At 46.9% G+C, this 14,947-nt stretch overlaps 1 protein-coding gene across 5 annotated transcripts in view; it reads right to left on the bottom strand.

The window, feature by feature from the left end:
• KSR2 (kinase suppressor of ras 2) overlaps positions 1-14,947 on the bottom strand; it is a 497,446-nt gene that overhangs the window by 193,039 nt on the left and 289,460 nt on the right. For all 5 annotated transcript variants that reach the window (XM_021923003.2, XM_021923002.2, XM_021923004.2 and 2 more), the window contains exon 5: positions 7,226-7,410. In XM_021923003.2, the coding sequence (XP_021778695.1) occupies positions 7,226-7,410 (185 nt within the window). The remainder of the gene's footprint in view (positions 1-7,225; positions 7,411-14,947) is intronic.

Below are 14,947 nucleotides of genomic sequence, written 5' to 3' on the forward strand. Positions count from 1 at the left end.
GCTTAAAACAAGGCGGGTTTGTTCTCTCACTGTTCTAGATGCCAGAAGTCCAAGAGCAAGGGGGCTCTTGATTTTCAAAGCAGGGTTGGTTCTTTCTGGAGGCTCTGAGGACATAATGTCCTCATGCCTCTCTCCCAGCTTCTGGGGGCTCCGGCAATCCTTGGCGTTCCTTGGCTTGTAGACACATTGCTCCAATATCTGTCCCTATCTTTACCTGGTGCCATCCTGGTATCTCTGTCCAAATTTCCCTCTTCTTATGAGGACACCAGTCACACTGGACTAGAGCCCATCCTAATGACCTCATTTTAACTTGATCAACCTGCCAACACCCTATTTCCAAATAAGGGCACATTCACAGATATGTGGGGTAGGATTTGGGCACATCTTTTTGAGGCCACAATTCAACCCATGACAAGGCAAAATCTACCTCATTAAACGGGTAGAAATGAACACACAAGAGGTTGAAAACTCCTTTGAAACATAAAGACATTTAATAGATACATCTGCAACGGAATCATGACAATTTGACACACGTGCAGTCCCTTAAGGCCCATTGCTTCCATCCAGGCTTTATCTTCTGTGTCAGTTTCTGGCACATTGAGAGAAATTTACATCTGGAATAACTCCCATCCCATCACAGAGAAGCACGAGGAAGGCTGAGGGCTGGGCTCCTGGCTTCCCGGAAATCCATGGGGCAAGTGTGCAGGGCACAGAAGGACCTTAAGTCTCCTGATCCCACACAGTGGAGTTTTCTATGAAGACATGATATACTAAGAAAGATTCAATGCTACTTATGTAGGCATCCTGCCAAGGACATCTAGCCTGAGTCCAGCCAGAAGGAAATATCGGGCAGACCCGAACTGAGAGATGTTCTATAAAGTAACTGACCCCTCCTCTTCCAAGAGGCCAAAGTCATACACAACAACAAAGAAGGCTGAGAAACTGTTCTAGCTTGCATAACTGCTAAACACAATATGTGACCCCAGATTTGATCCTGTACCAGAAAAAAAAAATTGCTCTAAAGGATACTATTGGGGCGATAGATGAAATTGGAATCTGGCGAGATGAAAGTACTGATTCAATGTCAAGTTTCCTGAAATTGGTAACCTACGGGGTTATGTAAGAGAGTATGCAGCCTAGTCCCAAATGGTTCACAAAAATTAGAGAAAGAGAAAGAAAGAAGGAGAGAAAAAAGCAAATGTAGGAAAATGCTAAAAACCAGTGAATCTAAGTAAAGAGGGGCCTCGAAGTTCCCTGTGTTGTTCTTGCAACTTTTCTGTAAATTTGAAATTACTTCAAAATGAAAGCTTTAAAAAAAAACTGTCACATAACCCGGGGATTCTGAAATGCCAGCCTGTAGAACTCCCTGGAGAACTTGTGAAAACTCAGATTACTGGACCTCTCCCCAGAACTTCTGATTCAATAGGGCTGGAGGGGAAGAGAAAGAATTTGCATTTCTAATAAGCTTTGGGATGCTGCTGCTGCTGGGGATGGTGGTCTGAAACACATTTTGAGAACCCCTGGTAGAACCTGGTTTAAATTGTGGTCATGACCACCAAAATCACTAGGCAGAAAGAGTTAAGCTGGCTGCTTCTGGGAGGCAGGACTGGGGAGGGATAGTGCAAGAGATCAGTGCTTTTCATTAGGAACTGTTCTGTAGCGTTTTGTTTATTTCCAGGTTTATATATTTTAATGCCTGCAAATCATCTACATCCACCTGGCATGTAGCAGGTGGTCAGTACCCATTAAAAAACTGCTGGGACCTGAGTTTCTAAAAGATGCCAGGCAACGTGGTACCTCCTGTGTCTGCTGAGTCCTCAGGGGAAGAGGAGATACCAGCACCTACCCCAGCTCATTTTGGGGGAGCAAAGCCCTTTGGGTAACTCCAATAGGATATCTACTTTCCCCTTGGAATTGGCACCACTGAGTCCGGTCAAACCCAAACTGCTCAAAATATCTTCCAATTCTGGGACAAGACTGTGGTTCAGTCAGCAAACTTCTGTCAAGACATGAGCCTCTCCTCCCTCTCTTCTGGGGGTAATGAACCTTGGCCTTAAGCCTCATTAAACCCCATTATATAATCACCCCCATCCTGAGTCTCTTTATAACCCTTCCAGTGGCTTTCTTGGGAGCAGGCAGTTCTGCTCCATCAGTCTTTATTGCTACCTGCTGCCTTCCTCGACAAACCAGGCTTCTGACTCAGCCTCAAGGTACACACAAGGCCAGGCTATCAAATGAGGGTCAGCTCTCTCTTAGCTTGTCCCCAGGACAAAGAGCAGGAGTTGCTTAGAGTTGGGATGAGCTGAGGGGCTGCCGTCTTTCAAGACACCTCATGAAGGACAATATTTCATAAGACCCAGGGCTAGTGGGTACTCCAGCTGGTGTCATTAAGACCAAGATGGGGAAGTTCTGGAACCCATCAGTCACTTGTTCCCCTTGGTAGCTGCTGCCCTGAAGCTGCTGCACCTGGTAGCTGTGTTCTCCCAACCCCAAGCCCCACCCAGAGTTTCCAAAACCAGCATTCTAAGTGAGTCATGGGCAGCTAATAAAGAAACACCCAGAAAACTGCAGGTGGCAAAATTACTATGTCATTCTTCATCTTCTACCAGAGATGTCCAGGATGGATGAGTCGCAGGAGCTTCCTGCAGCTTGTAATTTTGGCTCTGCAACTGCCTGGCCCCTACGGGGATGGCTACAACCTGGGACAACGGATCCCTAGAATAATCACAACAGAGTCGGGTGGAGCAGCAAAAGGCCAGTCAATGCAGGTGCTGCTTCCTAAGTGAGCACAGCACACTGACAAAGAGGCATCCTTTGAGCAAGGCTGTCACCCACAACACGCTCCCCCAGTGATGCAAGGGCATCGGAGAGAAAACTTGAGCATGCTCAGTTCCCTAGCTGATGAGCAAGCAAGTTTTAATGAAGATGACATTGCAGTTTCACAACCTAGCATTGCAGAGTGGAAGATTCAAAAGGATGGCAAACTTCACCTCTTTCCTGACCTTGTGACCTTGGGCCAAGTGCTTAAACTCTCTCAGCCCCAGTTTCTTCATCTGTAAAATGGGGATAATAGTATATTATTATAGAGGATAGTGGAGCTTAAATGAAATAATAAAAGTAAACTGCTTTGTGCAATGCCTGGAACATTGTCAACACAATACATGCCGATTGCTATTGTGACCATGGTTTTCATCATTGTTGCAAGCCACTTCATCATGTAACATATGGCAATAGCTCCCAAAGCCACCCTTTATTGAGACTCAGTGCTGTAAGTACCAATCTCCATGCTAGGGAATTTACATGCATTTCTCAGTGTATCCTCACTGCATCGTTGCTGGGTAGAAAATAGACTCAAGAGGTTGATTTGTCCAGTGACTTAACAGCATCCAGTTAATTGCTTTAAACCCGAAGTCACTTCTACCAGCCAGTAATGAATGATGACAATTATTTCTTCCATCTAGGCGGCACTCTTTCATTCTGAAGTCGGCTTTCTTTAGGGGATTTAAGACAGCCTGACCTTCACCAGCTGGGATCAGAGATAGAAAATAAGGAGCTCACAAGCTTGCAGACTGGTGGAGTAAAGATGATCCATTGGTGAAGAGCACCTAACCAAACCACCAGGGCATGGTGGCCCACCCAAATGCAACACAGAGTAAATACAGCAAGGGTGGAGAGATAAGTCCACTGATCTCTATTTCTCTGGGAAGCAGGTTCATTTGAGTCAACATCTCCCATGGTGAACAGAAGCATCTGGTGTCTTTTATATTAGCCCTACCTGAGTGAGGCTGTGAACCCCAAGGGCTGGTGAACCTTGGAGACAGATTCCTCCATCAGCGAAGGCTCCTGCCATTCCCCTCCCTCCCTTTCCTCACTTGCCACTCCCAGGCCAGGGGACTAGGGTAAGCCCCAAGAAGGTGATGTCCTTCTCATGCCCCACTCGAGGTGGCTGGGCACCCTGAGGTTGTGAGGCTCGGCCACACTACAGCCAGACCTGCCTAACGCTGTCCCCAGGCATTACCATCATGGGGGAACAAGATGGCGTGTCACCGCCCTTCACAGTGCAGACCAGAGCCAGAGCCGACAGTGACAAACAGACAGACTGAGCCGGGCATGGATGCAGCCCCAGAGGCCCCCTTGGCTGGGTCAGCAGGAGGAAGGCTGCCACCAGGGCCCAAAAGCAGGGAGTTCTGTTCTGAAATTCACAGTGGCGGGGGAATGGGAACGATTACAAACAAGGAGGAGCTGGCACCCGGTAGCTGTGTTCTCCCAACCCCAAGCCCCACCCAGAGTCCCCAGAACCAGCATTCTAAGTGGGTCAAAAGATTTGCCTAGGAAATCTCAGTGGGTAGACCTCAGAGTCACTGAAATGGACCCTCAGGGAGTGCATACCCCTGGGGAAACTGAGACCCAGATAGAGAAAGGAACTCGCTGCATTGAAGTGATACAATGCAGGCTAGATTGCATGTGGATTCAGAAGGGACCCCACGGACAAGTTCAGGCACCATTCTGAGCCTCAGTTTCTTGATCTGTAACATGGGAATTCTACTACCTGCCTCACAGACTGGGGCGAGTCTTAACTGAAATAGTGCAGCTGACACACCAGGCAGAGACAGAGGCCACACACGCAACGGGCAGCAACACTGAAATTCCAACAGAGAGCATCTCATTTCCCAGACTGGAACCTGCCGCACCACACCAGGCTGCCTCTGTTCCTGTTACTTGTTAGAATCAACAGATAGGGAACTGGTCCCTGTGGTTTCAGCTAATAGTTGGGTTACACACTCATTTTTCCACTGAGACTCAAATGCTATCTTTCTTCTTTCTGGGAGATCAGAGAGCAACTTCTTTGCACGCAAGAACCAAGACTGTCCAAGAGGCAGTTGTGCTGCTGGTGCCTCATACTGCTGGGAGCTGCCTTTTAATTAAGGACTTTGCTGCTGTCCACAGGCAAGCAGAAAAGCTTTTCCTCTTAGGTGGAGACCAGGGCAGGAACAAAAAGTTAGAAGCCACAATGAATCCTCAAAAACTCTTTGGTAGGGACGGGGGCTCAAATGTTCAAATCCATGGGGGTTTTTTGGGGGGTTTTTTTTTGTTTGTTTTTGTTTTTTCAAAGCAGGAGGGAGATGTTTTTACTCTGGCCAAAACTAAAATGCAGAGCAGTGGTCAAACCCCTGGAGGGGGCCCTGCTGACATTTACTCATAGGATGGCGATGACCAAGGACAGATGGCTGCTAGAGGCAGCCACCCAGAGTCATGCCAAGGCAAATGCCAAGCACCCTTAGGGCCATAGGTAAGTGGGGAGGGGGAGTAAACTGCAAGGCATTTAGCCACAGAAGCCCCAAATTAACCATCAGACCACAGGCTGTAAGTGCTTCAAGAATAAAACATCATCATAAAAGCCACCATTTATTATGAACCTACTGTGTGCCAGGAACTGTGCAGAAGGCTTGGCATGCATGAGCTTATCTAATCCTCACAACTATCTACAAGGTGAACCTCTTAGTGTCCCCATTTTACAGATGAGGAAACAGGTTCAGAGGCTTTGAATTCACTTGAGGTCACGCACAATTGCTTAAAAGTAGAATAACTGGGGTTCAAACCCAGGCATCTGTTCCTGGTTGTGACATCTGCCTCACCTGGCTGTTGCTACACACTGGACATGTCACTATCATGCTTTTCTTCATCCACGCTCATGCAGCCACTCTCTTTGACTACCACGCAGGCCCACCCTCATGAAGGGTGCTCTCTCTGGCAGTGATTTCTCTGGACAAATTAATAAATTGGCTTTCTGGTGTGGACCTGTGAGTAATGGGTGCTATTTTAGTTTGCTCAATTTAGAGCCTGCCTAACCTGGGCACTGAGACAAGGCAGTCTCTGGATTGACCCCTATATGATGTCCACATGGTTTATCAGTCTACACCCTCAGCTGATTCCTACCATGGATGCGCCATATACACCCGTGGGCTATAAACCAAGCTCACCATCCGGGCCCGAGCCTAACCATCTAGCTGGATGTTGGATATTACATGTGCCTTTTTTTTCCAGGCAAGAATTAATAGATCTTGCCAAATTCTCAACATGTAGGAACCCTTATGTGAAAGTAATGAAGACAATCCCACATGTAGAGAAAGGCATTCTGCTGGCTATTTGAGCCGTCATGGTTATCAAATGATGCGTGATGTGTTAGAAATAACCGAATTCAAATCCCAGCTCAAATACTCAACACCTGTGTGACTTTGGGCAAGTTCTTTGACGTCCCTGGGCCTCAGTTTCCCCTTCTGTACAATGGGAATAATCCATCTGCACGAGGGATTGTTGCAAGAACTAAATGGGGCCCTGCCTGTGAGTGATTAGCATGTATCAGTGCTCAATGAACACGTCTCATCATTTCTCAGAGCAGCAACACAACGTGCACAGCCTGTGGCTGAATTAAGGGCCAAGGGTTATGTCTTCTACATTCTCAGAGCCCTTCCTTTTCTTGAGCAATCAATCAATAAAAGTTGTTGTCTTGGCTGGAGGACTGGCTGGGCTTTATTCAGGGGGGTGGCCCCTCTGACCATGTCTGTGCCTGTTCGGCAAATCGGGCCTCTGGGTGGAGAAGATTAAACACCTTCTGAAACCTCAGCCCTCCATCACCAAAAAGTTCCATTTCTGCTCCAAGTAATAACCACCCTGTCTCCAGCAGAAATTCATAAGAGCAGAGAGTAAACCACCCCAGGCCATGCTCAACCCCATTTGAAAAATACATCTTTGAGATGGAAAGGTTATATATGTTGACCTGAGTGGGGAAAAAAATACAAAACTGAATCATAGATGCCTTAGCCACAGCGGCCAAGAAAAGTCCTGTAATCAGGCAGCTGAGAGACAGCGGGGAGGAGGGAGAGAGAGGGCGGGTGCTTCCCTGAATGCCTGCTTGCTTTCCTCTATCTTTCCTTCACACCTGCAGGGGAAAGAACGGGAACCAGGGACCAATGACAACACCCAGTCAACCTCCCCAGCATCAATGATGCCCCCCTCCAAAACCATTCAAATGGATGTGAGTGCACAGGCAGATGTTGGTGGGGGGAGCCATGGGCAGAGCATGGGTGAAGCTCTATCAGTGAGCATTTTACAAGCCCTCGAGATAAAGAAAAGAGAGTTTGCACCTGGCGCAGAGGACAGCAGGTGCCGGGGAGAAGGAGGTGGCACGGCCGGCGTCCCCAGTGCAGCCCGGCGGGGGACTTACTTGCAGAGAAGTTGGCCTCGGTGTGCACAGGAGGGGTGGAAGGCAGGAAAGGCGCGTGTCCCACAAAGAAGGAGCGGAGGGAGCGCTCGGACAGCAGCGGGGAGCGCTGCTGAGAGGGGATGTTCTCGCAGCTGCCTACGCTGCTGTGGATCTTGAGGTTCAAGGGTTTGCTCTTCTTCTTGGCTCTGAAAGGGAGACAGAAAAAGAGGAAAAGGAAATATATCCATAGGTGCGCAAAGTTACAGCAGGGAGGCCCAGACTTGTGTTTCCCATGAGGGATCCAAAAACCCACAGGGAGAAATTAGAAGAGCCACAGGCTTTTAGGTAGAGACACAAGGCTGGGCAACGAGGGTTTGCCCTCTCACCCCTAGGTCCCTCTGAGAAGCTCATTCTGCCATGGAGCACAAGCAAACACTTCAGCCATTCTTTTTCGCCCAGCTCCCTAGAGAAGCTCCAGAGAGCCAGGGTCAAGTTCAGCTTCCAACTCCAATCCCACAACTTTTGCCTAAACATCTTGAGTCCCCAGAGCTCCAAGCCCCCAACCTGTGGCCAAGCTGCCCTTTGGCCATTTGACAAAAAGAGCAAATCCCAGGCTGTCCTCAAGTGAGTCCAGATCTGTGTCAAGGTGGCATTCACCATCTACATGCTTTATCCCCAAATCCACTGCCCTTCCTCCAGGGAACAATGATCAGTGCATTTCTGTAGATGTTAAGCCTGACGACTTTCAAGAGATCTAAGTAGACTAAGCCTTCGGTAGGATCCCAGTGCCTCTTCTGGAAATGCTTCCTCTTGCTCAGAACTTCTAGTGCTGGGCTCCTTCTTCTCAGCCCACCCACGGCTCTGTCTGGCTCTTGGTCCAGTGCCTGCCAGGAGTCTCAGACGGTGCCCACCTTAGGAGTTCAGGAGGGAGGGTGCTCCCCCAGATCATAGGCTGGATCTGATGGGGTGCCTCACAGGCAGTTGCCAGAGATCAGAAGAGTGATATAGACGAGGGACCCTGGGTGCCCCCACCCTTCATCGCTGTGCCCACCATAGCAGCATTGCTGGAGGAGAGCAGGTGCAGCTTGTAGGAATTACACTATTCTGGGGTCACACTCCCCAGATTCAAATAACTAGTCTCACCAACCCTGGGTGAGTCCATTACACTTCTCAAGCCTCAGAGTCCTCCTTTGGAGAATTGTGGAGTGAATTTAAAAATGCCCATAAGTGACTCAATACAAAGTAGAAACGTGAATTATTATTATTATTATATTATGGAGATCTGTCTGATAGTTCCTTCAGAAGAAAGAATCTGCAGCTAAAACCAAGCAGAAGCTTCTGGAAAGTGTGGTTCTTCTCTTGGGGACTCTTTAAGACCCAAGAGATTGAACGGTATTCTTTGTACACTCTGTGCCCAGCAAAGCGAGTCACATAGAGAAGGAACTTAAATATTTGTTGAATGATCTCTAAATGGCAAAAGGAAGGAAGATAAAGAGGAGCTCTTTCAGGGACCCCTCAGCTCACAGCCTTTGATCCATGGCCAGTTACAGATTCATTCAAGAGAAGAGAGAGAGGTGATGTCTGATCTCAATCCTACACATGGGCATTGGTCTCACCCCACCAGTGAGTGAGCATCTGCCTTCTGCCTACAACATGGTGCATTCATGGCAACAATTGTGCAATAAAGCCAGGGGCTCTCCCTTACACAGAATCATAAAGGTAATGCATAGGTAACTCACTGAAACAGGTAATGGCGTGATATTTAAGCAACTAATAGAAATGTGTTATGAGTGCTAGTATCCATCAGAGTTAAGCTTATGACACAATCTGATACTATCAAAAATAAGTGCAATGTATACCGAAGGCTGAGAATAACTATGCCCTCAAGAATGGATCTGTCACATGCTGGCCATTTCTTAGTATAGAGCTACCCTGTCCAATAACAGAGCTACTTGTCCACATTAGCACTTGAATTTGTGGCAAGGCTTGACTGAAATAGGCTTAGAATGAAAAATAATAATAATAATGGACAATATCTAACAATACTTTTGTAAGCATCAAATGTTGGGGTAAATAAAATACATTGCTAAAAATAAAAAAATAAATAAAATAAAATAAAAAAAAAAGAGGGCTGGGTGCAGTGTCTCATCTCAGTAATCCCAGCACTTTGGGAGGCCAAGGTGGGAGAATAACTTGAGGCCAGGAGTTTGAGACCAGCCTGGGCAACATAGCAAGACCCTGTCTCTATAAACAATTTAAAAATTAGCCGGATATGGAGGCATGTGCCTGCAGTCCCAGCTACTCAGGAGGCTGAGGTGGGAGGATCACTTGAGGCCAGCAGTTTGAGGCTGTAGTGAGCTATGATTGTACCACTGCGCTCCAGCCTGGGTGACCCAGTGAGACCCTGTCTCTAAAATAATAATAATGATAACAATAAAATTTAAAAATGATAAAGAAAGTGAGGGGCTTAGCAATTATTCACAGTCTGTTGCTGAAATAAAAAAAAAAAAGAGCAGGGTATTTAAGATTCTTTTAGAATTGTTTCTTTTTTTCAAGGCATCTTCCTTGCCAACAGATTATTAGGAGGTGAAATTACTCCATTTCCAACAGGACCTGTCATACTGAGAGAGAGATGGAAAGGAGACACTAAAAACAAGGATTCCAGCCAGGTGCTGATTAAGCTTTCATCTGAAACGGAGAGAATACAGCTCTGAAATTATAGGCATAAAACATGGACATTTAAAATTTTTCAACTTGATCAAACAGGAGGTTTCATCATAATAATAACAACAGCAACAACAGCCAGTGTTACTGCTGCTTTGATTTGAGTGCCGACTGTCCTAGGGACTGTATCAAGTGCTTTGCTTTTCATGTATGACCTCACTTAAGTGCCATAGTAACCCTAGGTGGGAGATGCTGTTATTATCCTCTCCCCAACGATGAGGACTCCAAAGTAAAGAGATCAGGGATGCGGTGAAAGTGGTCCCAGCCCTGAAACCAGGCAGTATATGGCACCAGGGTGCATCTCTCAACTGCACCCACACCAGACCCTGCGTGTCAGTCCCAACCCCACATCATCACCCACCCCAAGGCCAGCTATACTGAGAAGTTTGATTTGGGACATGCTCAGGTCAGAGGCACAGGGGTGGCCAAGAACTGAGCCCCAAATCTTCACTTTTGCTTCATCCACCTCTTTTCTTGGAACCCTTTCACCAGAACCACCCAGAAACCCCATACAGATATTTCCCTTTGACCCCCTGTCTCCAGCACTGAGCCCTTTTGCTCTGGAGTAATTAAAGAGAAAAATGCTGTAATAGATGAAGGAGACGGGGCGGGGACCCTGGAGAGTCCCTGTTTAGTGGCCCCCATGGAACGGCAAAGCTGCCCCTTACAGAGTGTTTCTACCATTTCTCTCCCTCCTCCACCTGGTGAAGCCCTACACATACTCCATGGTCCAGTTCAAATATTAACGTGTATAATGCCCTCTCCAACCCACAGAGTCAGGTAACTTATCATTCCCTCACCTCACTCTCTTAGTACCTGCTTTCCCATCACATGCTGGAAAAGACCCAATTTCCTTAACATGGTCCCCAATATCTACCCACACACACACCTGGGTCTGGCTCTGGGGCCTTCTCACTCTTTGTATATGCTCTCTCCACCACCTGGAGTACCCTCCGTTGCTTTGCCTGGTTAAACCCTATTTGTCTTTTATGACTTGGCTCTGATGTCCTCTCCTCCAGGAAGTCTTCCTTGATATCCTAATTCATTTCAGCATGAGTCAGGTGTTCTTCCTCCAGGAAGTCTTCCCTAATACTCCCTCTTCCCTCCTAGACTTGGCTGGGTGTTCCTTCGCAGTTCTCTCTCTCTCGATTGATTGACTGATCATTAGATACATAGATAGATAGATAGATAGATAGATAGATAGATAGATAGATAGACAGATAGACAAACAGATTGATGGCTACAGTTTCCCATTTTTTCACATTTGCTGTCTCCCAAGTAGACTGTGGTCTTTGAGGGCAATGACTCTGTACGGTTCATTTTCCTATTCTTGGCAACCAGCACAGAGCCTGGCACACAGTAGGCGCTCATTAAATGCTTACTAAATGACTGTTCTGGATTAAGACTCTGGCACACATCACATTCCCTTCTAATTCTTTGCCTTCCACACATGACTGTAGGCTCCTTGAAGTCAGGAACCATGTGGTTTTCCCTGTTGGATCCTTCATCCCTTAGCATGGTACTAGTTGAATGAAATGAAACTTTTCAGTGGGCTTGAAAACATTTCTTCCCTTCCCAAGGAGTGTGCTTAAGAGCGCTTGGTTCAAAGCTGCATCCAAAAGGAATCTTTCAGCTCCTCCTACCCACCTCCCCCAAACTCCCGTCCTGCCTCCCCGGGAGTGGAGCGCCCTCTTGTGGCCAGAGCACAGCATCCTTGCAGATTTTCAGAATCCCTGAATGGAGAGTTTAGAAAAGTCTGTTGGTTTAAGCCTGGGGGCATCCCACACAAGCAGCTGAAAAGTCCCACTGTGCAGGAGGCCTGCTGCTCGCTGGCTTGAGGGAGTCTAAGCATGCCTGCAAAGTCTCCTTAGTGCCTGGAACGCCAACTCTGCTTATCTCCCCCAGGGCTCACGGCGAGGACCAGAAAGGAGCTTCCAGTTACAGCAGCACATACTGGCGGACTCTTTCTTGCCCATGGTCAGAGAAGAAAGGAAAGCAAGGCGGGGCCGGGGGGGGGGGGGGGGGGGGAGTGGTTCCATTTCATCATTTCATCCCACGCAAATGCTCAATGTTGAAGATTCAAAGAAACATCCATACACGGACACAAATGACTGTTCCTAATGACTGTGACTGCGTACTTAAGATTTAGTGAATATTTTGCAGCATGTCCCACAGATGCAGTGTAATTTAGTGGTTAAACTCATAGGCCTTGGGGTCAGAGAGACTGGGACTTCAGTCCTGGTTGTGACCTTGAGAAAGTGATCTCAGTTTCCTCATCTGGGCAATGGGGACAATACTAACACAATCTCAGAAGGCTACTGTGAGAATTCTATGAGATAACAAGCTTGGCACGGGACCCAGCACAGAGTGAGGGTTCAGGTGATGTCACCTGCTATTAAAGTCACGATGACCAGATCAAATTAGATGTCTGTATAGCTATGGAAATAGACTGGAAAAAGCCAAAATTGAAGCCAAGTTGCAATTTTCACCCGAAATATCCAACAAACTTTTTTTTTTTTTTTTTTTTTTTGAGACAGAGTCTCGCTCTGTCACCCAGGCTGGAGTGCAATGGTACGATCTCGGCTCACCACAACCTCTGCTTACAGGGTTCAAGGGATTCTCCTGCCTCAGCCTCCAAAGTAGCTGGGACTACAGGCATGTGCTACCACACCTGGCTAATTTTTGTGTTTTTAATAGAGACGGTGTTTCACTATGTTGGCCAGGCTGGTCTCGAACTCCTGACCTTGTGATCTGCCCGCCTCAGCCTCAGCCTCCCAAAGTGCTGGGATTACAGGCGTGAGCCACTGCACCCAGCAATATCCAACACACTTTCAATCTACCATGGCTCTTAGTGAGTGAAGAGGACACAGCAAAACCCTCTGGTGATGGATAACCACTATGATCTCCGAAATCCTGACAGGAGCCTTGAGGCACTGAGCCAAGTGACAAGACCAGATTCTCTGGAAAGAAGAACCAAGTCTGACCCAGCACAAGTTTAGCAGGAGCTCAATGACCTCAGAGTCAATCTGTTTTACCAACCACGGCCACAGATGGAGGGGAGAAGGGGTATATCTAAATAAGGGTTAGTTGGACAGAAGGATGGACGAAAAGATGCATGAATGGAAGAATGGAAAGAAGGAAGGGTGAAAAAGTGGGAGGATGGAATTGATGAAGGACAGAGAGGATGGGAGGATGGGCACACAGATAAAAGGGAGGGAGGATGGGGGAGGAAGATGAAAGAATGGAAGGATAAATGGATGAAATAAAAGTGAGAATGAGAAGACAGAAGAACGGACAAAGGAATGGAGAAGAATGGGAGAATGGAAGGATGGACAGATGGAAGGAGGATGGCAGGATAGACAAATGGAAAGAGGAAGGAAGGATGGAAAAGGGAAGAACGGTGGGATGAAAAGATGGAGAGAAAGAAGGGCAGAAGAGGGAATGGGAGTAAAAGAAAACGAGAGAATACATGGCTATTTGATTAGAGTAGGGTGGAAAGAAATCCCATATTGCTTCCTACCCATCAAGGAAGCCTTCATGGACAAGACGTGGGATTCACCTTTACCATCCACCCTCATTACCAAGGCATGGTCAGAGGGGAAAAAACAGACACAAATGACTATTCCTAATGACTGTGACTGTGTACTTAAGATTTAGTGAATCCCACGTTTGCAGTGTATCCCACAGATGCAATTAAAAAGGACATTCTTTCCCATGATCTTTGTAGGATATTAGATATCTGTCACACAGATGTCTCATCTGGAAATAAGGCCAATTCAGAGAAAATCAACAAAAGGAGGTGGCACAAAACATTGGAAAGGGAAGCCCCATCCTCTGGGGCCATATCAGCCCTGGGTGTACCATGGTGGTTTCTGGGTGGGCCAGCAAGTCAGGGCTCCCTGACAAGGTAAGCTGTGCAGAGGGGCTGGGCTAAGCCGAGGCTGCACATCTATGTTAGGGAAAGGCACTCAGCTCCAGGCCATCACCTGTGCTTAGGAAAATGCATGTGTTTCCCAAGTCCAGCAAGGGACTCTTCCAGTGTTGGAATCTGGGAAACCTCCTCTCACTTTTCTGATGCCCAGTTTACATAGAGTATCAAAACTGAAAAGATCCCAAGAAATCTTACATTGTCTTTGAACGAGTTCATTATTCTCCATCTCTAGCCCCATTGTTCTGGTCCAAGCCACCAACTTCCTCTCACCTGGGCTGCTGCTGCCTCCTCACTGGAATCCCAGACTCACTTTTATTTGGTTCCATTTTTGCTTTTTTGTTATATTAAGGTGAAATTCACATAATGTAAAATTCACCATTTTAAATGGAATAACTCAGTAGCATTAAGTTCATTGATCATATTGGAAGATCACAACCTCTATCTAGTTTCAAATGCTCACAACTTCAAAAGGAAATCCCTTACGCATTAGTCACTCCCACTTCCTCTTTCCTACAGCCCCTGCCACCACCTTGCTCTCTCTAATGGATTTGCCTATTCTGGATATTGCATATAAATGGAATCCTACAAGATGTGGCCTTTTGTGTCTGGTTTCTTCACTCAGTACAATGTTTTTGAGGCTCATCCATGTTCTAGCATGGATCAGCACTACATGCCTTTTCATGGTTGAGTAATTGGATCCCACTTTGGATGCTTTACAAGGTATTCTCTACTCAGCAGTCAAAGGCAGGCTTTAAAAAGTATACATTGTATCATGTCACTCTTCTGCTTAAAACCCCACAAAGGTTTCCCGTTGTTCTCTCCTCTTATGGTCTATAAAAGCTTCCTAGGACCCTCCACACCTACCCTCCAACTTCTTGTGTCATCTTGGACTACAGTTGTTCTGGTCATCTTTCTGGTCCTTGACCACACTAAATGCTCTACCTCAGGGCCTCTGCACATGCTGTTCCTGCTGCCTGGGACATTATTTCCCATTCTGCTTGTTAGTGGTATCCTACTCATCGTTAAGATGCCACTTCCTTAGAGATGCCATCCTTAACTCCCAAACCAGCCAGATCTCCTGGTTACAC

Source organism: Papio anubis, chromosome 9 (genome assembly GCF_008728515.1).
Source record: "Papio anubis isolate 15944 chromosome 9, Panubis1.0, whole genome shotgun sequence".
NCBI lineage: Eukaryota > Metazoa > Chordata > Mammalia > Primates > Cercopithecidae > Papio > Papio anubis.